This window comes from Pelodiscus sinensis, chromosome 3 (genome assembly GCF_052426305.1).
Source record: "Pelodiscus sinensis isolate ZL-2025 chromosome 3, ASM5242630v1, whole genome shotgun sequence".
NCBI lineage: Eukaryota > Metazoa > Chordata > Testudines > Trionychidae > Pelodiscus > Pelodiscus sinensis.
The window spans coordinates 116,327,404-116,350,914 of NC_143054.1; the positions used below are offsets into that span (position 1 = coordinate 116,327,404).

Consider the following 23,511-nt stretch of genomic DNA (forward strand, 5'->3'; position numbering starts at 1 on the left):
CAGTCCAAATAGATGTTGAACAGTGTGGGCAAAAGAAGACAGTCTTGACAGACTTCAACAGTGGTGCGAGACCTCTGTCATATTGTGTCATTGACAAGAACTACACTGTTAGCCTGGGCAAATGGTTGTTTAATGGTAGGAATAAGCTTACAATCAATGTTGTACTTCTTCATGGTTGCCCAAAGCATTTTGTGCCGTACTCTGTCAAATGTACTCTGCCATACATCATCTTAAAGTCAACAAAGATGTGGCAGGTGTCCTGCTGGTATTGTAAACTCACATAGAACATGAAGATTGAAAATCTGTTCTGTGGTACTTCTCCCAGCATGAAAGCCTGCATGTTAGTTACCCTTCTTTAATATTATCTGGTCAGATATCAAGGTCAGGCTGATAGGACTATAATTACCAGGGACATCCTGTTTTTCCTTTTTAAAAATTGGGACAACATTAGTGTTCTTCTAGTCTTCTCCAGTGCTCAAAGACATATTGAAAAATCAACCTTATCTATTCAGCAAGTGCCTCATCCAACTCTTAAAACTCTTGGATGCAAGTTATTTGTACCTGTTGGTTTAAAAACAGTCTGGCTACGTCTACACTGGCCCCTTTTCCAGAAGGGGCATGTAAATTTCAGCAGTCGTCGTAGGGAAATCCGCGGGGGATTTAAATATCCCCCGCGGCATTTAAATAAAAATGTCCGCCGCTTTTTTCCGGCTTTTAAAAAAGCCGGAAAAGAGCGTCTAGACTGGCCCCGATCCTCCGGAAAAAGTGCCCTTTTCCGGAGGCTCTTATTCCTACTTTGAATTTTAAAAGCCGGAAAAAAGCGGCGGACATTTTTATTTAAATGCCGCGGGGGATATTTAAATCCCCCGCGCATTTCCCTACGACGACTAGTGAAATTTACATGCCCCTTCCGGAAAAGGGGCCAGTGTAGACGTAGCCTCTCTCTTTAGTAGCTTCTGTTCCACATCCTCCAGAGATACTAGTAGAATGGAAAGAATGTTATCTTATGATGAGACTATATAATTTTCCCAAGTACAAATAGAAATATGTTTAATACTTCTGCCTTTTCTGCATTATGATTGATAATTTTACCAATTCCATCTAGCAATGGACCAATATCATTGTCAGGATTCTTTTTCTTCCTAATATATTTCAGTCTCAGAGAGGTAGCTGTGTTAGTCTGTAACTTCAAAAACAATGAGATGTCCTGTAGCCCCTTAGAGACAGAGAGAAATAAATTGCCACTCTGCTTATCATACAAAGTGGGTTTTGCCAATGAAAGCTCATGATACTATATTTATAGTCCTGTTGCTTTCCTCTTTAATTTTTTACAATTCCTAACTTCTGATTTATGTTCATTACTATCAATGTTCCCATTCTTTCAATTGTTATTTTAAAGAGAAGAAGCAACCCCATTAGGACAAAGGACTGATGCAGAAAAGCTCTGCAACATTATCCTACAAAAGCCCCTCTGCCAGGACACCATGAAGTCATAGCTCTGCAGTTCAGGAGTTAGGTGGCCTGCATCAGAAATGGGTTGGACTAGAAGATTGCTATATGATGTAACATTGCCCTCGCAGGGATTTCCACACATAAGACCTTGCTTAACTTACAGCTGTTCAGTTCTGCAAGCTTTTATTTAACAGCTTGACTTTACATATTCGGAATAAATCAATAGTTAGGTACCTTAAAAAGTGCCTTGACATGCAAAGACAGTGGCTGTGTCTAGACTGGCAAGTTTTTCCGCAAAAGCAACTGCTTCTGTGGAAAAACTTGCCAGCTGTCTACACTGGCTGCTTGAATTTCTGCAAGAACACTGACTTCCTACTGTCTGAAATCAGTGCTTCTTGCGGAAATACTATGCTGCCCCCGTTCGGACAAAAGTACCTTTTGTGCAAAGCTTTTGTGCAAAAGGGCCAGTGTAGATAGCTCAGATTTGTTTTGCGCAAAAAAGCCCCGATTGCGAAAATGGCGATCGGGGCTTTTTTGCGCAAAAGCGCGTCTAGATTGGCACGGATGCTTTTCTGCAAAAAGTGCTTTTGCGGAAAAGCGTCCGTGCCAATCTAGACGCTCTTTTCCGCAAATGCTTTTAACGGAAAAGTTTTCCGTTAAAAGCATTTGCAGAAAATCATGCCAGTCTAGACATAGCCATTGAGTAACTGTAATTCCTATGAAAATCCATGGGAGTGCAGGATGCTCAGTACCTTAATTGTTAATATTTCCTTCTGACCTGGAATCAAAACTATAGTGAGATACAAGGATTGTTTGTTCACATCATAAGACCTGAGCAAACACTTACCATTCTATCGCTTTAACAATGCAAGTTTACATTTCAAAATTCTACTCTACCCTAATGTAACAACCCACTTGTCATTTATGCATCTTCCCAACATGTCTTTAAAGGGCAACCCTGGATTAGCCAGCCTATGAGCTTGTTAACCCTTTCTGGCCATAGAAGCACAGAACTGGAAGGAACCTTGAGAGATCAAGTCCAGTCCCCTACACCAGTGTTTCTCAACTAGTGGTACGAGTACCCTTAGGGGTACTTGAGAGACATCTGGGGAGGTAAGTCAACAAAACTGAAATTTGGAGAAAACTGAATTTTTGTTTTAAGTTTTACAGCGCTTTATTATTTTTGTACTTTTTACACCCAAAAATGTCATCTCCCGCCCAGCTACGATTAAATTGTTTAAACAAATGTGTTGCAATGGTAGGAAAAAAATGTATGTGTCTGAAAACTGTAGGTACTGGGGGGTACTTATAATTTATTTATTTATTTTTGTAACAGGGGGTACTTATGATTTATTTATTTATTTATTTTTGAAAAAGGAGTACTTTATAAAAAAAGGTTGAGAAACACTGCCCTACACTCATGGCAGTACCCGACCAAACTCCATCTCCATCTCAATCATTTTAAGAAAATGTTAGACAAATATCTGTCAAGGATCCCGGTCCCTGACAGCAACTGCTCTGTCTATGATGCTGCAGAACTCAGCCTTCAAGAGACACAATTCTGAATCCTTGTGCCTCTGCCCCAGCAGCTTCCTACCTTTTGGGACCTGATATTGCTTAGTCCCAGCAGCCTGTAAGTGATGGCTGCCCCCAATGCAGCCTCTCTAGATGCTTGAAAGAGTTGCCTCCACTACTCACACCCAGGATTAACCCCTTTTCCACCTCTGTGGGATAGATAGCCCATCACAATCTGATCTGAGTTCTTAGGAAATGCAGGCCAGAGAACTTCCTCAAAATCATTCCAGAAATGGATCTTTTAGAAAAAACACCCAATCCTGATTTAAAAGTTGTCAGTGATGGAGAATTTACTATGAACTTTGGTAAATTGTTCTAATGATTAATTACTCCCACTGTTAAAAATATATTTCCAGTCAGAGTTTGCCTAGCTTCCGCTTCCAGCCATTACATTGTGTTATATTTTTCTTTGCTAGATTGAAGAACCCCTTACTAAATAATTGTTCCCTGTATAGATTATTATAAAGTCACCACTTAACTTTATCTTTGTTAAACTAAAAAGATTGAGCTCCTTGAGTCTATCATTACAATGCATGTTTTCTAATCCTTTAATAATTTTCATGGCTCTTCTCTGAAACCTCTCCAATTTATCAGCAATTTTGTTGAATTGCGAACACCAGAATTGAACGCTAGAACTGAACACAATATTCCAGCAATGGTCACACCAGTGCCAAATATAGAGTTAAAATAACCTCTCTACTCCTATTTGAGAGTCCCCTGTTTATGCACCCTAGGATTGCATTAGTCCTTTTTGGCCACAATGTCACTCTAGAAGCTCATTTTCAGTTGATTATCCATTGAATCCCCCAACCTTTTTCAAAGTTACTGGGATATTACTAAAGGCTGCCTGTTAACTGGTTACCAGTAAGCATTAACCGTTACAGTTAACTGTTTACACTCCTAATAGTTACTATTTTGCAGGCTAGAGTCCCCCATCGTAGACGTATGGCCTACACCCTTTGTTCCTAGATGCATATGTTTATATTTAGCTATATTAAAACTCATGTTGTTGTTCACATCTAACTTTGTCCAGTTGGTTTAATACCTGTTGTGCTTGTATTCTTATTTAAACATTTATTGACTTTTTCCTCTATATATTTTATTCTCCATCTGCCCTTCTTGTATTTGTAAAAAGAGCAAAGAGATGTAAACCAAAACATTTCATATCTAAAAAGCCTTGCTAAAAATAATCAAGCTAGAAAACAGAACCTATCAGCCAAGGTTTTGTTTTTTAAATAGCTGACCACACTGATTCTTTAAGATGGTTCTGATAGACCTCATATGTTTGTTTAATTTATTTTCTGACTACGTATATATGCAAAGGAACACATTTTCAAAATCAGCCTCAAACATTGTGCCCACAAATATGGGAACAATTGCTTGCACACTGAACCCTTAGACTTGCATATGAATATGTCTGTGTGCACAAGTGTAGCCAGACATGAACCCCATCTTAGTTTCCACCCCCCCCCCCCCCCAGAGAGCAAGAGAAAGGCAGTCAGCCTTTGATGCCCTGGGAACACAGGTGTGCTGCCTGTCCCTGACTCTACCATAAACAGAAACCAGACAGTAAATGGGCTAGCTGATGACCCGGGGCCTCCCGCCGTCCTGATGGCTAGTACCAGTAATTGACACGCCTGCACTGTCCCAGGAGAGGAGTCTTCGCCCATCACATACCAGAGGTGCCCATTGTCTGCATTTTCCCAGGTGTGAATTATGCTTTGCACCCTTCATGGGAAACTTGGCATTCAAAGCCATTTTTCCTAATTGGCCACTTGAGACCAGGAAGGAGCCTACATGACCCAAGGGGTATAAAGAGGGGTTTAGTAGCCCACCTCATTTGAGCTCCAATCACCTACACCTGCTGGCAAGTATTGATTGTCTCCCGAGGTCTGTGGGATGCCCAACCTCGCCCTACTTCTTCCCGAGGGATTGAGAGAAAGACGCTGGCCACGCCAAGTCTGGAACGCAGGGGTGAGAATTATACCTGCTAGGTGTCTATTTTGCATGCATTTAATAAGAGCTCAGAGAACCAAAAGGGTTTCATGGTACCTGTAAGTGACTTCTTAGTGTAATTTCTGTCCTGTCCTTTATAGTGGCTGTGTTATCTGTAACAGAGCAGTAGCATTTAACAACTAAGTTTACCCTGTAACAATAAAATAGTAACTGTTTAAGCTTTAACCTGACTCCTTCAGTTGCTGTAACAGAACCAAGCACAATTTAAAAGAACTTCAGCCGGTCATAAGGGACTCACTGCCCTGACCGTCGGCTGACAACAAGTTAGTCAGGTCCTTGAATATTTAACTGCTGATCTGCATGTGAAAATATACATTTGTAAATGCAAATATGACGTTTTTTCAGCCTGAAAAAACTTGCAGGCAGATAACTTGTCAGTGTAACTTTAGTTGCTGAGCTGAGGAACAAAATGTCTGGGATCAAATAGGATATAGACACAATATCCTAATAAAGTTTTTTGTTTCAATTGTTGCTTCCTAAGTGGCAAACTTTTAAAACAAATAATGACATATCTAATTCTTGTTGGACATAGGAAACTCAGACTCTGTTTAGCAAGCTATAATTGTGACACCTCCAGTTTAAGCTTTCTAGGAGTCTCATGCTTGTAGGATTGCATCAGAGGGTATTCTGACTGCTTTGCCCTTACCCACTATAGACAAGTGATGAGGAAGGCAAAACTTCCCTTTCAACAGACCTTATGACACTGCTTCCACAAGTAGATCCATATACAGTAGAATCTTCCTACTTGGGTCACCTTGGTGGGCAGACTGTCATATATCTGAAGAGAGTATTTAGAACGGCTGTAATAAATATGGCACTAAATGTTACTTTGCAAACATATGTAGTCTAAATATATTAAAACCACTTCCCGAATTCTCCCACCACACACTTATTATTTCCTCTAATATGCAGCTGACAGCGTGGTTACTAGATATCAGATAAATCACTTAAAGCTCAATTGAATCTTCACTCAATGCGCTGAGCATAGGATGTCATGTAGCTGATTCAGGTGAAATCCACGCTGGGTTTACAAGTGTTTTGCCTGAGTAGGGACTGAGTAACAATTTCAGACTTGGACATTGTACAAAGAAGCAGAGGGTAGTGTAATCACTGTTTATTTTCATGATCTAGAGCAGACCAAATACAAACAATATGTCTTCACTTTCATTAAGATTCCTATATTTAAAGTTCAAACATCAAGAATATTATATTTACTAGAATGATAAGAGAAAGTTAAAAAATGTAATACAGATTACACTTTGCCTGAATGAAGTGCTCAAAATACTGTGAACTATATCCAGAAGATCAAAAGGGATAGTTTCAGATTAGTCTGGCTAGAGTGTATATGCCTAACTAAGGAGGTAGAGCTTGAAGATAAATAACTTTATGACCTCATCCAGGCAAGTTACTGTTATCTAACTAAGGAAATAGAATTTTGTAACTGACCATACCAAATGACAGAGCAGCCAGCTAACTCCAGTGAGCACCCATTGCTACTAAGGGTATGTCTACACTACCCCGCTAGTTCGAACTAGCGGGGGTAATGTAGTCATCCGCAGTTGCAAATGAAGCCTGGGATTTGAATTTCCCGGGCTTCATTTGCATGAAGCCGGCCGGCGCCATTTTTAAATGCCGGCTAGTTCGGACCCCGTGCCGCGCGGCTACATGTGGCACGGACTAGCTAGTTCGGATTAGGCTTCTAATCTGAACTAGCTGTACACCTCGTTCCACTAGCTAGCCACGCGGCACAGGGTCCGAACTAGCCGGCATTTAAAACTGGCGCCGGCCGGCTTCATGCAAATGAAGCCCGGGAAATTCAAATCCCGGGCTTCATTTGCAACTGCAGATGACTACATTACCCCCGCTAGTTTGAACTAGCGGGGTAGTGTAGACATACCCTAAGAGAATAGCATGAACTCTTTATATTAAAAAGTGGATGGTGAAATCAGTGCATTATCGTTTTTCTTCTAGCCTCATCTAATATAAAGATCAATAGCCAATCCAGGGACAGAGGGCCTGATTCAAAGCTCATTAAGGTTAATGTGAATTTTTCTAGTTACTTTACTAGGTTTTGGATCAGGCTGCTCGTACCTGGCCTAAGAAGGAGGCCTGAATGCTAAATATTTCCAGTAGGGATTAAGGAGAAAAAAAATCTTCTTCCGAGCCATGGGATATCTGTGCATGCCTAAGGGTGGCCAAGAGTTCTTTACAGTTCATTGTCACAAAGAACACCCTTTATTTCTTCATCTCTGTACAACAAGACCAGGAGTTGCTGGGTGTTGCAAAAAGCAGCAAAAAATACACCTGGTGAAGTTGGTGACTATTGCTTCTTTTTCTTCTTCTTTGTTTTAGTAATAGTAGTAGTAGTAATAATTACTGTTGTTAGTAATAATTATTTTTATATTAATATAAAAATATCAGGAAAAAGGGTGGGGCAGAGTGTTCAGAGAACAGTTCCTTATTTTTGAAATATAATGTTGAAAACCCTAAAATTTCTACAGATTATTTTAAAAGGCCTCACTGCATCCACCTGGGATGAAGGAAGGATCTGCATTGTGGCAGCTCCTCCAGCTCCATTTAATACCCTCCCTTCCCCCCTACACACACATGATGCCAAGATTGAGTGGAAATCCAGTACCTTTCACACATACTAAATTAACTTTCTAAACTTCCAACTATAACCTATGTGTTTGGTTGTTTGGTTACTAATCACATCAGTGTAGCATGATGGTACAAATTCGTAGGGTAACAAGGTTAAAAGTAGCCACTAGGTTTTTTTAAATAAAAAAATAATCACTGAAGACATAACTTGCTAAAATCCTCACAAACATGTTTGTATTATCCAACATTTAAGGAATGGAATATCATAAAAAATATTTGACTTTCCAGCAATAGTTGTAGAATATAGCTATAAAAGTTACTCAGGCCATATTGTATAGTATGTAGTATAAAAATTTAACAATGCACATTAATATATTTTTAATTTTTTTTTTTGTATCTCAGAAAATATTGTCAAATAGTAACACAGAGCAGAGCTACAGTAGACAAGACTATCTGTAGAACCATAAAGGTGAACTGTAAAGTTACGGCCTTCTTCTGATCATTTCTACTTGCTTCTACGTAATATGCAATTAGTTCTTAAGTGTGACAGACTTTTAGGAGTGTACATTATGATCTCTGCCAAACACACATAAAAGCACCAGTTTAACTTTCTCCTGTAAACCTTGGTATAAGGATACAACACCCTTTAGCTGGCGGTGCTCTGTCCCAAATTATGCTGAATATCTCTTTCACACCTGGAGGAGTAAAGTTCATTCTTAACCTGATAGTCTTCTCTTTCCATGGCTGAGAATGACTACAGATCATTATATAAAACAACCTTAGACTGAGATGAACTTTCATACAGATTTCATGTACAAGGACATGTTAGCAGATGTCTGCTGAGCATGTTTTAATGTGATATTTTTCCATCACTTAAAATATTTTCACCCAATTATTTTCAAATTCATCATAGATTTACCCCTCAGCTAGAACTATTACCATGTCAGTTTTTAGTTTTGTTTGTAGATTAATATCTATTTAAATCCATTTTTATTTATAAGCATAATTTCAACAAGAGGATCATCAAAGAACAAAAATTCCCGTTCTAAATTTCATTTCCAGATTCCAACACTCACTTTACAATAGTGAACAATTATAGTGGAGGTATCTTGTTTAGCAAAAATTGAACACATTGTCTTTTTAAAACATGATTAATTATGGCTGAATACAAATCACACATGACATTCACTGTTATATCCTCATAACTTATCACACCTGCCCACTTTTTGTCTTTCAACCTTGATGCACTCACTATGGTTTAGGTTCCATTTGTTAAATTATGCCCACATTTTTAGGGTGTCAGAGAGAATCCTGCAGTTATGTGCACAGAACTCTGTAATGAGACATATTCAAAACACCTCAACATGGGCCAGGCCTACAAAAGATATGATTTTAATTAAAGGGGCAGGGTAGGCCAAAATTCAATATGCTCTAAAGCTGAGATCTAGATGCTGTCTAGACTGTCAATTACTGCAGCAAATACAATGCTCACACAAAATGGAGCAAAAAAACAGTGCAATGAACTTGGTCCTATGTGTGCAATCCTATCCTGCCATGGCAAATTGATGTTGGTACCCAAAACACCTTGCAGAATATCTAGCAATGTTTTACTGTAAGGCAATAGGCCCAAGCCCAGGCTTTTGTCCATTAAGAGCATGCCACTTCACCCACCCTGTAAATTCATCCACATCCTACGTGGGTCATGCAGTTGTATTAATGGCATTAGCAACCCTGCACAATCACTATTTAGGACAGGAAGTAGAGAAGAATACCTTATCCAGTTGAAGTGGCAGGGCAATAATCCTAAGAATGTTCCTGACCTCATGTTACTATTACTAACATGCTCCTATAATAGAGATGACTTAATGGCACCAAAGACCAGCATGATCTAACATGCAGAATGTGGACTGACAGTGTTTAGAAAGAAATGTCGAGTTGACTAGCTCTGTTATAGCACAGCTGTTGAATGCTGCAGCTGAGCAAGATCTGGCAGCTATCAGACAGACTGCTGCAGTGAGTGAATCACAATGATTGTAGCTGATTGAGCAGATATGTATACAATATAATGCTTTAATTTCCCATAGAGATTCACACATTAAATGAATTGCAGATAGGCTCAAATGATTCCTTTCTGCAGATTGAGGTTTATTTCTGTAAAAGATCCTCTTTTGTCCTATTATTGAACTACAGTAGACTTCCGATAATCCGGAACCTTTGGGACCTAGGTGGTGCCGGATTATCAGATATGCCGGACTATCAGGAGGTACTATAAACTGGTTATATATATATATATATATATATATATATATATATATATATATATATATATATATATATATATATATATATACAGTATATAAAGTGTTTTTAACCCTTTATATTGTAGCACAAGCACTGTCCAGCATCACACAATGCCAGTGGCAGACTGACTCGGTCCCATCCTGTTTCCCTCAGTTCAGCTGCTACCGCTGCTGCTTTGTGACTCGTTTTTTGCCGAAGCTCATTCACTAGGCTCTTGCCATTTTGATGCCGGACTATCGGGAGTGCCATACAACTGGATGCCAGACTATTGGAGTTTTACTGAACTATGAAAAAACATTCCTGTAGATGGGAGAATTCACAAGTTTTTACATGGAAATTTGTCTTGGTATCTGTTTGGATTCTGGGACAAGATGAAGATCTGTATAAAATAAACACACTCAGATGTGGTTTACTAATTTTCAAATACAGGTATCATATGTCCTATACTAGTTCACTGTATCACAGAAGAACTGTCTTAATCTCTGACCCTGGAAATTTGCAAATCCATTCTTCAGGATTCTTAACTAGATCTTGCACTTCATTTCTAGTGCCTAATGAAGGTAGGATTTTGTTTCCAGGATTTTTTTAATGTAGTTATTGTGACTCTAATAACAGTTATGAGATGAGGATAACTAATCCCACAGCCACTCTTATTTTCATGAAAATAATGTTTTACAATGCATAAATGAAATGTTCACAAGATTAAAATGCCTTACAATATTCAGTTGTAAGTGCCTTAGATTGAGGTATAAGCCTTATCTTCCTGTGAATAACTGACACAGAAAATGAAACCAATACTTGAATCCATGACCATGTTCAACAGACGATGTCTAATAAAGGTATTCTCTGACACATAGTCATGTAGTTGCTGGACATATTTTTTTCTTTTTTTAACCTGTTACTTTATGAGTATTTGTTGTGTATAGATAAAAATAGCTAATAAAATACAATGTTATTCAGAAGTAACAAAATCATAAACATGATAGGCCTATCTGATGTTTGTGATGGAATGGTGAAAACTGACCCTATATATTCTTAATACAATGGATTTAGAAGAGAACGCAAGGTAGAAATTCAAAAGGCTATTCTAAAACTATGTCCATATTTTTGTTACTAACAAAGTTGCCAACTCGTGATTTCATCTGAGTCCCAGAACTGGGGCATGTCTACACTACAGAGAAGATCGAGCATCTAGAGGTCAATCTTCTGGTGTTTGATTTAGTGGGTCTAGGGTAGACCCCCAAACTGAACACTGAGGGCAGCCCCCACTGACATCTAGTACTCCTTGATCTGCAAGGAGTAAGGGAAGCTGACAGGAGGGTGTGCTCCTGCAGTCTAGACACCATCGCGGCTCAGCTTAAACTAAGCTGTCACCAACTATGTATTTTGTGTAGCTGGATGGAGTACCTTAAGATGACCTGCCTGGTCCAGTGTAGACCAGTTGGTTGCAGAAAAAAATTGAAAACATGAAGTAAGTGCACCATAAATGCTTACAAACGTGACGGCAAATAAAACAAACATTAATTTAATATTTTTTACATTATGATTTTAAAGACAGACAATCTCATGATTCAGGGTGCCTTACTCATGATTTTTAATGCTTGATGTTAGCAATACTGCAAAGAATACCTAAGATGAATAAACTGAGAGATTATAAAATCTTGTTTCCTGATCCCTATGTTGTTTGTTTCCTTTCTGAACTTCCTTCTGCTCCAACAATGGAACTGGTCAATTTTACTTGTGGATATCATACATTAGTGCATCATTGTATCTGGAATCAGAATCTAGCAGGGGAACATTTTGAATTAAAAGGAGAGAATATATTTATTGAAAAAAATCATTAATATAATGATTTTATAAATCATTTTATGAATCATTAATGCAATGTCAGCAGTTCTCAAACTTTTTGGGCTCTGCAGCCCTTTACATGTGTAAAAATTTATGCAGTGCCCCAGTGGTCCACTGATTGTATGTGTTGTACCTATCGATGTTTCCAGTTTGTCAACCTCACGGAGCCCCTGGAGATGTCTCGCAGAGCCCTGGGGCTCCGCAGAGCACAGTTTGTGAAACACTGCCTTATGTCAAACCGTGAAATGTCATCAGTTGAGTTGAATGTAAGACCCCACTTTGCTTGACTGTTCAGCTGATGCAGTAGTATATCCTCTGAAGGCCTCCCTCAAGCATAATCACAAAATGCCATTCTCTCCATGACAAAAAGTGCATCCAAAATGTTTACACTACATAATAAAATGAATTTGATTCTAGTAAATTATGAGGGTGCTTGTTCTGAGATAGAGACTGAGAAACTCAAAAACTTCCACAATGATTGCTTAGTATAAACACATCTTTGCCTGACAAAACAAAACAAAGCAAAACAAAACAAAACAAAAAATACCCCAACCACACCAAGGAAATGGTATCAGACTGATACCACAATACAATTCACAAAAATTCCAGCAGTTTATATATAGCTATGATTTCTGTCACACTACATTTTGTTCTTGTTATCTGCAGCAATCAAATGAACATATTGAAAAAACCAGTATCACTAATGAAGCAAGCAGTGTGGAAAAAACCCATACATCCATTTAGAGTACATACATTTATGTATACGTGATACAATAAGGTATTTATTTATTGGGTAGATAAGGTAAGATTCATGTCAGTTTCTTTGCTTTGTAGAGCTTTGAGATTTGTTAATAACTAAGGGTGTGTCTACACAGCAGCGTTATTTCAGAGTAATGGCCATTATTCCAAAATAACTATGCAAGCATCTACACAGCAATTCCATTATTTTGAAATAATTTCAAAATAATGGATGGCTTATTCTGACTTCTGTAAACCTCATGTACCACTGCTGTGATTTCAAAATACCTCCTCCCCATGGCCATTCAAAGTAATTACTTCCTAGTTCTTCCTGGGGCTCTAAATTCCCTGTAGTGTAGACGTATTATTTCAAAATCAGCTATTTAGGAATATTTCTTCCGAAATTGATTATTCCGAAATAAGCGTGCAGTGTAGACGTACCCTAAGAGCGCATCTACACAGCACCCTTAGCTCAAAATAAGCTATGCAATTTGTGCTTATGCTAGCTTATTTCATAATTATGATGCACCATTCCAAAATTCCCCTTAACCCACATTGAATAAGCCGCCCATTATTTTGAAAACAATTTCAAAATAATGAGCTGCTTCAATAAATTCGGAATAGCTATTTCAGGATTCTTCCGGTATCCCAAAATAGTTCCGCAGTGTATACGTACTAATATAAATTGTAGGTGTTATGGGGAAGACTTAACTGGCTTTTGAACTCTTTTTTGTTTCTGGATTTATTCATATGAGCCAGACAATCTTTCACACTCATTTACTTCAGTGCTGCTTTTGTCATCTGTATCATTTTACTTCAGAAAGCACAACATTTGCACAGCAATATTCTCTTGATGGTGAACTAGCATGATAAATGCAAGTCTTCATACATCCATTGATCTGGTTCCAGACATTTGGGATTGGCTGTTTAACAATGCTCATAAATTTATATTAGCAATATCTTCTGGATTATTAATGTTCAAAATCAATGTTAATACAAAACAGAAAAATTCTTACTAAAAATAAATAGTACATACTGCTTAACTGTGATTCACAGGTCAAGTATTTTAAACACACTGAGATATTTCTATTTGAATCACAGAAGCATGTCAATAATTTTACATCGGTTAAAAATCTGTTGAAGTCTGATGTAATATTAAGATCATAAATGGATTTGCACATCTGGTGTATGGTTAATTTCATGGAAGGTTTTAACATAAAACAGACAGTGGCTCTGATTCTAATCCCTTATTTTTTGTATTTAATCCCCCAAAGAAACGTAATATATACTTCATGGGTATTATTTCTTAGTGCTATAGCAAGTGGAGATGCTGATACAATATGTAGCACTCTTTCAAAATCAGTACTAATCTTGGGGGTGCGAGACTGCTTTCATTACAGTAAGATGTAAAAATGAGGGCTTGATCATCCATAGTGATTAAATAGAGCCTTAAGGGCTAAGCATTCTAGCCAAGTTCCAGTTCAGCCAGGAAATTGCATTTTTCCCTCCGATATTTTCCACCTATAGTTGCAAATGGATGTAGTTTTACTTCAGTTCTTAGTTGAAATTGGTGGATAATTCTGCGGTGGGCTTTAAAGTGACCTGATTTCCACAATCAAAAAACAGAACCCTTATTGCAGGGACTTAGCCTGCAGAAGATAGCGTTGTTGGAGGTCAGAGCAGTGCATAGAAAAAACAAAAACAAACAAAACCCAAAACCCCACCAAAACTGCCAATGCAGGACGAATTAGGTAATTGCTCCAGAGCTGTCAAATTTTCCACCTCCCTCTTCTCTACCGTCCTATCCATTTAACTGCACTCTCTGACCTTGGAGGGATGTGATCTAGGGATTTCTACAGAAGTAGGCCGGGGCTGATGACATCTGACAAGCCTGGTGGGAGGAGGTACTTGAGGAGCATCAGTATCTAGCCAGCCTACTGTCAATTTCACTGACAGCCGAAATCTGTTTAAGAGGAACGCTCCCCTCCTCCCCCATCTCCCTCAAGGCCGCGAGAACAGGCAGTTTTCACGGTCACTTCATGTTTGTAACTGGACAACTCCTTGGGAGATTCCCAGGGCACAGTGAGAGCGCTTAATTCATCCATGTTCCCCGCACCCTGGGAGGAAAGGCTGCTGGCACCGCGCCCCTGGCACCAGCGCAGTGTTTTACCATCGCTAGGAGAAAACCAAACCCATCGGGCCCTTCCCCCCGCCCATGTGAAGGTTGGCCGGGCGGTGGGTTCGGCTTCGGGCTTTTCCAGCTCAGGGTTCAGGTTTCTGGGTTCCCGCTGCACCCGGGAGGGCGAGAAGCTTCGGCAGGAGCGAGCGGGGCTGAGAGGCTCCCAGGCGCCGCGCAGCCGGAGCGCCCCGCTCGCTCCCTGCCCGGGGCCACGTGCGGCTCAGCAAGAGCGAGCAGCCGCCGACTCATGGGTCAGTGACGTCATCACATTCGGGCTCCCCCCCCCCCCCCGGCCCGTTGGGAAAGGCGAGTGACGGGCCTCACGCCGCCCCGCCCTCTCCTCTCGCCAAAGGGGAGGCGCGAGCGCATGTGGTTGTCCTTGTCCCTCGGCGTGCGCCGTAGCGCTGTTCCCGGCTTCTGCCCTCCCCCCCGAGACTGTTTGCAAGATGGCGGCCTCGCGGGCGGCTCTTTGCGGGCGGGTTCCTGCAGCCGGGTAGAGACGCCTCCCCCCGCCCCCCAGCGCCGGGCTGCAGACTGGGGCCCGCTGCGGCTATGCCGGCCTCGGTGCATGCATGAGAGACGCCGCCGCGCTGCTCCCTGCTGCTGCCGCCGCCGCCATGGAGGAGCCGCCGCCGGGGCTGAGCCCGAGGAGGTCAGTAACCGGCGCTGCCAAATAACGAGCCACCCACAGGCAGGGACCCTGGCCGCTCGTTGCCACATAGTGAGCCAGTTCCCCGCCCCCTGCTCCGGGCCGCGCCCTGCTCCCGCGGGGACCGGAGCCGGCACCGGGTCTCCCTGCTCAGGCGCCACCTGCCCCCGACCCACCGCTCCGTGATCAGCCCAGGCGGGGCAGCCGCCTCTCTGCTGCGGGAGCTGGGAGCCGCTCGCTGGGACAAGGATTTGGGGGCTGCTCCCCCTCTCCTGCCCCGCCAGCCTCCCCGGTATCCCGCACATGCAAACCGCAGCGGCTGCGCTGGGTGCCCCCCCCCCCTCCCGTTTCGGTGCAAAAGCCGCAGCTGCTGCTCTGCTGCTTCAGCAGTTCTGCAAACGGCCTCGGAGGGGAAACTCTTTCGCCAGCAAATCTCCCGCGGCGGCAGTGGGGAAAGGTAACACTCCGCGTGATCGTTACACACCCCAGCGCAGCAGGAGAGGATGGTGGCGCGGAGGAAACCACTAAAAAAACAGACGTCCCGGTTCTTCCACCTCCCCCGAAAAGCTACAAACACTGGCAATGTTTCATGGAGGTGGCCCGTTCCCTGAAGTAAAAAAAGAGAACAGTACCTTTTAGATCGCTACTTTTCTTTTCAGTGATGATGGTCCAGGGTGACCGCTCCCCATTGATTTACTATTTGTTGTGGCCACAGATACATAGATATGCAAGAAGACTTAGCAGTTTTGTAGTTGTGGATAACAATAGGTAGTGTAGGCTTCTCTGGCTCTTGAAGAAAATTGTAGTCTCAGAGTAAGCAAACACCTCTCAAAGTATTGCTTTTGGAAATGGTGCAATAGATAGCTGATGAAAGAAAACATTTAAAAACATTCTGTACAGCCTCCAGCTTCTTTTTACTATCTGGGTGTCCTGAACGTGCTGAATTGCAAACTGACTTATTGGAAATCTCCATCTCAGCCCCACTAAGGGATCAGGATGCAAAGAAAGTAATGGTTAAATGGTTCCAACTGGCTGCAGATGCTGTTGCATAACTTCAAGTTAATTCCCTAACAATTATTTCTCTTTAAAATAACATCCTGTTGATACATTACTTCTCACCATGAGGCATGCAGGAAACAGTCTTTTAAAACACTCCAACTGTGTACAATTTAGTGACATAAGGAGAAGGCATGCTACATCCAGGCACTCTGTAAAGAAGAACTAAGTGCAGTCATATTCATGAGATCCTCCTGGATAACGTTACTGACTCTTATTATTGTAATGTGTTGAAAGAGACATGATTATTTATCCTTAGATATAGTTTGAACGGGGACTATGAAGTTGTATGGCAAATAATTTGACTTTTTAATATCTAAGTAAAGTAATTTTTAAAAAGGTTATAAAAGTCAGCTATTGTTAATAATTTTGTGTCTCCTAGGGATGTCAGCATGTAGTCAAGTAAATGATTAAATGATAGGTCTAGGCGTATCGGTTAATCCTGTTGACTACATGCACTCTCCCCACCCTTGCTGCCTCTATCAGAGGCTGTAAAGGATGGGGGGGAGCAGGAGCCAGTGGCACCAGATCATACAGAGCTTCTGGTTGTCCACATGTGATGGCTCCGCAGTGCTGCCTGGACGTTCCCATGCTGCTGCGTCTATGAGAGGCAGCAGCATGCTGGGGGAGGAGGGGAAGGCAGGGCAGGCTGCCACTGAGCAGCCTCTGTCCATAGTTGTCCTAGGCTTGCAGCAGATAGAGGCTGCTCTGTGGAATGCAGAGACAGCAGGGGGCTCCCCAGGAGCCTGGCCAGAGCACACTGGCTGCTGGACCTGCCCCAGGGGACTGTTGAATAGTTGTGTAACTGCTAAAATTTGATGCTGTTACATGATTATTCAGTTAATCGACATCTAATATCTCTAGTGTCTCCTACTGATTTATGTTGTCATTAATAAGAGTATCATGCTCTGTAAAGGACTAGTGAATTCAGAGGTTTCCCAGTTTCCTTTCAGGCGGTGTTCTAATAGTACAGCAAATTAAGCAGAAAAAGGCTTAAAAACAAATGTGTAATCAAGACTACACACCAAAAGACAGTCAAATTTAGTTGTCATGTACAGTAGATTACTCTTCTACATGAATAGATTATGCTCATGCATTTCCGTTGGATGTGGGTGTGAGTAATGTGGTGGCAACTGTCTCCAACAAATGCAACTTAAATACTTAGTTTTTTTTCAGAGTGGATAGGAGGTGTCTCAAAACAATTGGGTATTCTTAGATTGTGTAGTGTAATTGCCTGTTCCCCACTATAATTCACCTCCATATGAATTGTAGACATGGACTTTTAGAGTAAAATGATTTCCATGTTTGCATAGAGAACTTGTATTTATTTAAAAAATGGACAGTGAATGTTGAAGTTTCTGTAGGAAAATTACACCAGATTTAAACATTACTAGTACATGTAGACCTCACTTTCACAGTCAGATCTTCAACTTGCTCAGAACCCTGTTGAAGTTGGTGAGACTCTGCATCCACTCAAGTGTCAATTTGTATGGATCTGATGGGAGCCTTTGGTTTTGAAAATATCTTAAATCAGTGCCCTTTCACTTAATTCTCAAATTTTGAGTTTAAAATGTAAGGGTTTTCTACAGAATATTTGAGGACCACTTGATAACATGTGACACAAATAGGTAACTTTCAGTCCAGTTTTAAGAGCCTGAAGATGCCCTCTTATTACTGGTCCTTCAGGTTTGTGTCAAGGTACATTTCGCTGCTTCTTGTACTGTACTTTTTTTTTAAGTAAATAATGAAGTTTAGGCTTTACACATTTTATCATAAACAAAATATTTGCATTTATAAAATAAAAATTGACCCCTGTTTTGTCATTTGTGGAACATTGTCTTGGTCTTTCAAATTTTTGAAATAAATCAGGGATTCAGTAGCTTGTCAGAGCATAAATTTAGCAATGCATTTATTGGATTAAGATAAGCACACAGTGCAATGTCACATTTTGTTTGAATTACACAAAATCAGTTATTACTTCAAGACATTTGATCAAGAATCTTTCTTCAAAACTACCGTTTGTCATAGGCCCTCTTCTTTTTCTTCAAAAATACCACTTTCTCGCTCAGAATAGAGTTTTTAAGAAAGGTTAAAATTGAATGCTGGACAAACTGAAGTACTTAAGAGCAACAAGTGAAATCATGTTGCTAAAGAGGCTTGAGCAGTATTTCATATGTGATTTTTTTTTTTGTAAAGATAAATGAAATATGAGTGCATCCAAGTTTTAAAGATAAAAGATGTGCATAGATTTCAGCCAGGCGCCCCATTTGTTTACGGCATGCGCATATGCAATACGGGTCTTGCAAATGCGCAGTGCGGGGCTGGCGAGCAGCTTTCGCGGCCATTCGTCAAGCCCTGCTTATATGAATGTGAATACTTAAAAACATGCATAAGAACCAGCCATAGTGGGTCCGACCAAAGGTCCGTCTAGGCCAATATTCTGTTTTCCAACAGTGGCCAATGCCAGATGCCCCAGAAGGAGTGAACAGAATAGGGTATCTTCAAGCAATCCCTCTCTTGTTCCCAGCTTCTGACAGAGGCTAGGGACACCATTCCTACCCATCCCGGCTCATAGCCGTTGATGAGCCTAACCTCCATGGATATATCTAGTTCTTTCTTGTACCCTGTCAAAATCCTGGTCTGCAAAACCCTCTTCGGCAAGCAGTTCCACAGGCCAACCGTGCGCTGTGTGAAGAAAAACTTCCTTTTATTTGTTTTAAACCTGCTACCTATTACTTTCATTTGGTACATTTCATTTACTTGTTCAAAACATTCAATTGGCTAGTTCCTTTTGATAGCTTAGGAGCTTTGACTACAGGCCCCAATTACCAGATGTGCCCTAGAACTACCAAGCACAAAATCTAAGGTAGAAGAAAAGATATCCTTCGTTCATCTGAACTTCTGTGATTTGGGGGCCGGTTTGGTCCTTAGCAAAAGTGAAAACACCCTTAGAGATGCCCTAACTTGCACTTGGTTGTCTGTAGCCCTCTCTTCTGTCTCAAGCTGTTGTGCCAGGACTTGGAGTTGGGGGGAGAAGCAAGAAATGGGGCTTGCCAATGAGGTAACTGTGCCATGTGGAGACTGACAGTGACTGATCTGCTAAATTTATTGGCCATCAGGCAATGATGAATTGGGTTTTTGTCTCTTGGGGTAGCTAGTATTTTGAGAACTCCAGTGTTCTTTCATTAATTGAATTCAGTATGTTTCTCATGCTGATAAACTACATTTGCAGGACTGATAGTATATCAGTAAAAAGAATATGAAACTAACTTTCTATCCCTGATTATATTTTCAAATGGAAAATTTGAAGGAGCTTCCCCTCTTTTTTTCAGGTATTTAAAGAAACAAAAAAATACAAACTCCATTTTTATATACCATCGTCTTTTGCTCAGATGCATGAGACTGAGATCAGTGAATGACCGTCTTCACCCACACACAAATGCACATGGAGTGCTAGATGAGATGTCTTTGGCATTCATAGCAACAAGTATTACTTTGCAGAGCATGGCTGCTTCAGTTGTTTTCATGGTTGTTAATTAGTGCTTTCTGTGTCAAGGTTGGTTTTATTATGTAAGCTGGTGATGTTGAACCTTGTGGAATGCAAGCCATGCTGTGGTGAAAAACAGATCCACTGATTTTTAGAATGAAAAGATTAGGGGGTACGTTGGTATTTTTAATTTAATGAATACTATTAAAGTTTTCACGCTTTGCTCCCATGAGAACTGCAAGTTTTATAAAAATTCATACAGATATTGAAAATTTTTGTCAACTTCAAAAATTCATAAAAATGCATTTTTAGTTTTAAGAACTTATTTGAATATTTAATATTCGCTTCTATCAGGAAGCAGGATTGTATCAGAAGGTACAGCTACCTTAGCTTTTTTCTCAGATCTGTGAATTAACTTTTTACACAAACAAAACATTGTTACATAGATTTTCAGAATTTGTTCACGTTATCTGCTTTAAAATTATTTGTTGCTCACCTTGCTTCATACAAAAGTTCTGAACCAAAATACCTGTCAGGAAGATTGATTTAAAAACAAGTAATCTGTATAGAATTCTCTATATAGGGATTGAAAACTTTACCTGACATTTTTTATCCAGAGGTCGATGCACTGGCTCAGTGAAGTACAAGGGCAATGCCCTAAGAAGAAGCCTGGACTTCTCCAGTTTCAGCTGCTAGGAAAGATGAGAGTACTGGGATTCTTATCAGGGTGCTGCCCATACTCCCTACTTGAACCCTGACATTTTAAGCTTATTAGCAAAGAATAATGTGACTCTACTTCTACACCACTTATACTCTTACTGACTGGCTGTTGGAAGAATTCTTTTGATTTGTGCAGGGTAGATCTCCCATTACCCTAGTCCTCTAATTCCCCTGCAACAGTCTAATTTACCCCTTTAGTTATCCCCTTCCTAGCTTTTTTGGTTGGTTTTTGAATGGTGTGGTTTGGGGACTCTTCTCCGGAGAATTACTTCAGCACTTATGTGTTGCTCATAGCTTTCCCAGGCAGCAACAAAATAAAAGTGACCTAAGCCATTTCTATTTCACTATACCTATAGGGATCTCAGTAGCAGCTGTAAAACTGACAGTGTTTTGTCAATTTCATTTTTGCTGCGATTTGGGTTGAACTCTTACCCTCTTCCACTTGTGGTGGCATATAGAGTACAGAAACTGCATGCCCAGCCATGAATATTAACAGCAGTGTAGACAGTGAGGCGCTGCTCAGGTGAGTAGCGTGCTTTACATTCCTGAACCATAGACCAATTAGCCTACATGGCTCTCTTCAAGATCAAGTGGTGTTTTCTGCATCTACTTTGCTGGTTTTGGAGTAGTGTGCAACTGTCAGAACCTTTCCCTGTTGCCCCTCATATGCCGGAGCCTTTCACTGCTGCCTGTAGTACCACAGTTATTAATGTGTATTAGGGGTGTAAAAAATATGAAATGTGTAACCGATCAAAATTCCTTGGGTTTACCACAGGGCTGCCAGTTTCTGGCCCCCACAACTTGGCAGGCCTGGAGGTGGGAAGCTGCTCTGGTTGAGCACCGGTTAACTGGTTACCCATTTACATCCCTAGTGTGGATGCAGCCTGCCTTTTATTTAGGGATGTAAAATCCTATTTAATCATTAACTGTTGCCTTTAGCCAGTTGAACTGGTTACCTGTTCACATCTGCATAGGGCTGCCGGTTACCCGTTCACATCCCTACTTTCACAGCACTGTGTAGCTACACATACGCTGCATGATGCCACAAATAGTCCAGCTCTAAAACGGCAAGCATTACCATAAATTAGAGTATAGAACCCGCACCTGTGCATAATCTGCGGGGCTTTTTTCCCTAAATGTCTGTGTTTAAAAAAATAATAATTTACATCATAGATAATCTGCACGCGTGTAGAGCCCTGCACAGTTACAAAACTTGTATCTGCATTCACATCTGCAAGAATGATCCATGGGCTTCATTTGCGTAAACTGGGCGCCGCCATTTTTAAATCCCTGCTCGTTCGAACCCCGTGCCGCGCGGCTACACGCGGCGCGAACTAGGTAGTTCGGACTAGGCTTCCTAGTGGAACGAGGAGTAACAGTAGTTCGGACTAGGAAGCCTAGTCCGAGCTACCTAGTTCGCGCTGCATGTAGCCGTGCGGCACGGGGTTCGAACGAGCAGGGATTTAAAAATGGCGGCGCCCAGTTTACGCAAATGAAGCCCGGGAAATTCAAATCCCGGGCTTCATTTGCAAGTGCGGTATGCCTACATTACCCTCCTAGTTCGAACTAGGAGGGTAGTGTAGACATACCCTCTAAGAGAGGCAGCAAGGAAGGGGAAGAGGAGGTACTACAAAGCAGCAGTGCTGGTCTTGCCCCTCTGTCTGTGCTGGCTGGGTCTGGAAGCTCACGTAGGGGCTGCCCAGGGACTATAGAATAGTTAACTAACCAAAAAGAATTCATGAGGTTAATCAACTATTCAATTAACCAATATTTAACATCCCTACTGTGGGTTAGAATATAACAGGCTGGAGAAATTCGCCATGTTTACTAGCCAAAGCAGGTAACACAGTATAAGTTGAATCTCTGTGGTCGGGGACACTGGTCCAGCAACATCCATAGTTTGTCAAGACCATGAATATTCTAGGACAAGAGAGCCCCAGCGGCAGAGGTTGTTGGTGGCTCAGAGTGGAGTTGGCTGTGAGGCCCAGTGGGGCCTTGAATGCCCCAGATGCACCACAGCCATTGGGGCAGGGAAGCCATCCAAAGGGCTGGAGTTTGTACAGTGGCGGAGCCCACAGCCATCAAGGTTGCTGAGAGCTCCAGCAGGGCTGCTGCAAGGCCAACAAGAGCACCAGCAGGCCCTCTGGCAGGGCTCCAGTAGGGCTGCCACAGCTTGCAGGGCTGGGAGGCGCTGGGGCAAGGAGCCCAGGTGGCTGCCCCTCTCCCTCTGCTGTAGATCTCCCATGGTTCAGCAAATTCCCTTGTCTGGGACCAGTTAGGTCCCGAGAGTGCTGGACCAGGGAAGTCCAACCTGTAGAACAATTGATACGGGGTCAGCTTCAATAATTGTCATCCTGGGCATAGAGAGGCTCAGGAGAATCGATAGTTGAAGGATTGAATGGAGTACACCTAGCAGCTTTGCTCCTGCTGAAGTCCCAGCTGGTGATCCATTTAAGGCTCACCATCTGATGCTCTCATCGTTTGTTGGAGAAGGATATGCAGCTTGCAAACCATCCAACTGAATTCTACCAAAAGATTCAGGCCTTCTTTATCTGTCAAAAATAAATGACACCACCTCGCTCCACTGTGCAGCTCAGTTTTTTTTCATTTTGCAGCTCAGCTTTGAACAGTATCAGGTTGGGGTTTTTTTTGGTGAGGGAATAAAATTCATAGTTCTAAATCTACTCACCTTTATGTGCATTTTTTGCTTCAAATGTGTCAAGGGTCAGGTGGGAGTTAAAACCAATATAATGGAAGATTTAAAAAAAAATGTGTGTGTGTGTGTGTGTGTGTGTGTGTGTGTATATATATATATATATATATATATATATATATATATATATATATATATATATATAATTTCTCTTTCCAGTAGGGATGTTGGAGTGA

General features: G+C 41.3%; 1 protein-coding gene and 1 long non-coding RNA gene across 9 annotated transcripts in view; both read left to right on the plus strand.

Annotated features, from left to right (window-relative positions):
• LOC142827939 (uncharacterized) overlaps positions 1-10,306 on the plus strand; it is a 33,823-nt gene extending 23,517 nt beyond the window's left edge. Inside the window, exons 3-4 of the long non-coding RNA XR_012902748.2 lie at positions 2,404-2,565; positions 10,031-10,306. This is a non-coding gene — a long non-coding RNA (uncharacterized LOC142827939). The remainder of the gene's footprint in view (positions 1-2,403; positions 2,566-10,030) is intronic.
• Positions 10,307-15,014: 4,708 nt separating this feature from the next.
• Positions 15,015-23,511, plus strand: part of MAP3K4 (mitogen-activated protein kinase kinase kinase 4) — a 116,052-nt gene continuing 107,555 nt past the window's right edge. For 2 of the 8 annotated variants that reach the window (XM_075924569.2, XM_075924570.2), the window contains exon 1: positions 15,034-15,362. In XM_075924569.2, coding sequence (XP_075780684.2) covers positions 15,283-15,362 — 80 coding nt within the window. In that variant the 5' untranslated portion in view covers positions 15,034-15,282. Of the gene's footprint in view, positions 15,363-23,511 lie in introns of all 8 variants that reach the window. The other 6 variants (XR_016349224.1, XR_012902747.2, XM_075924567.2 and 3 more) reach the window with 6 other exon arrangements.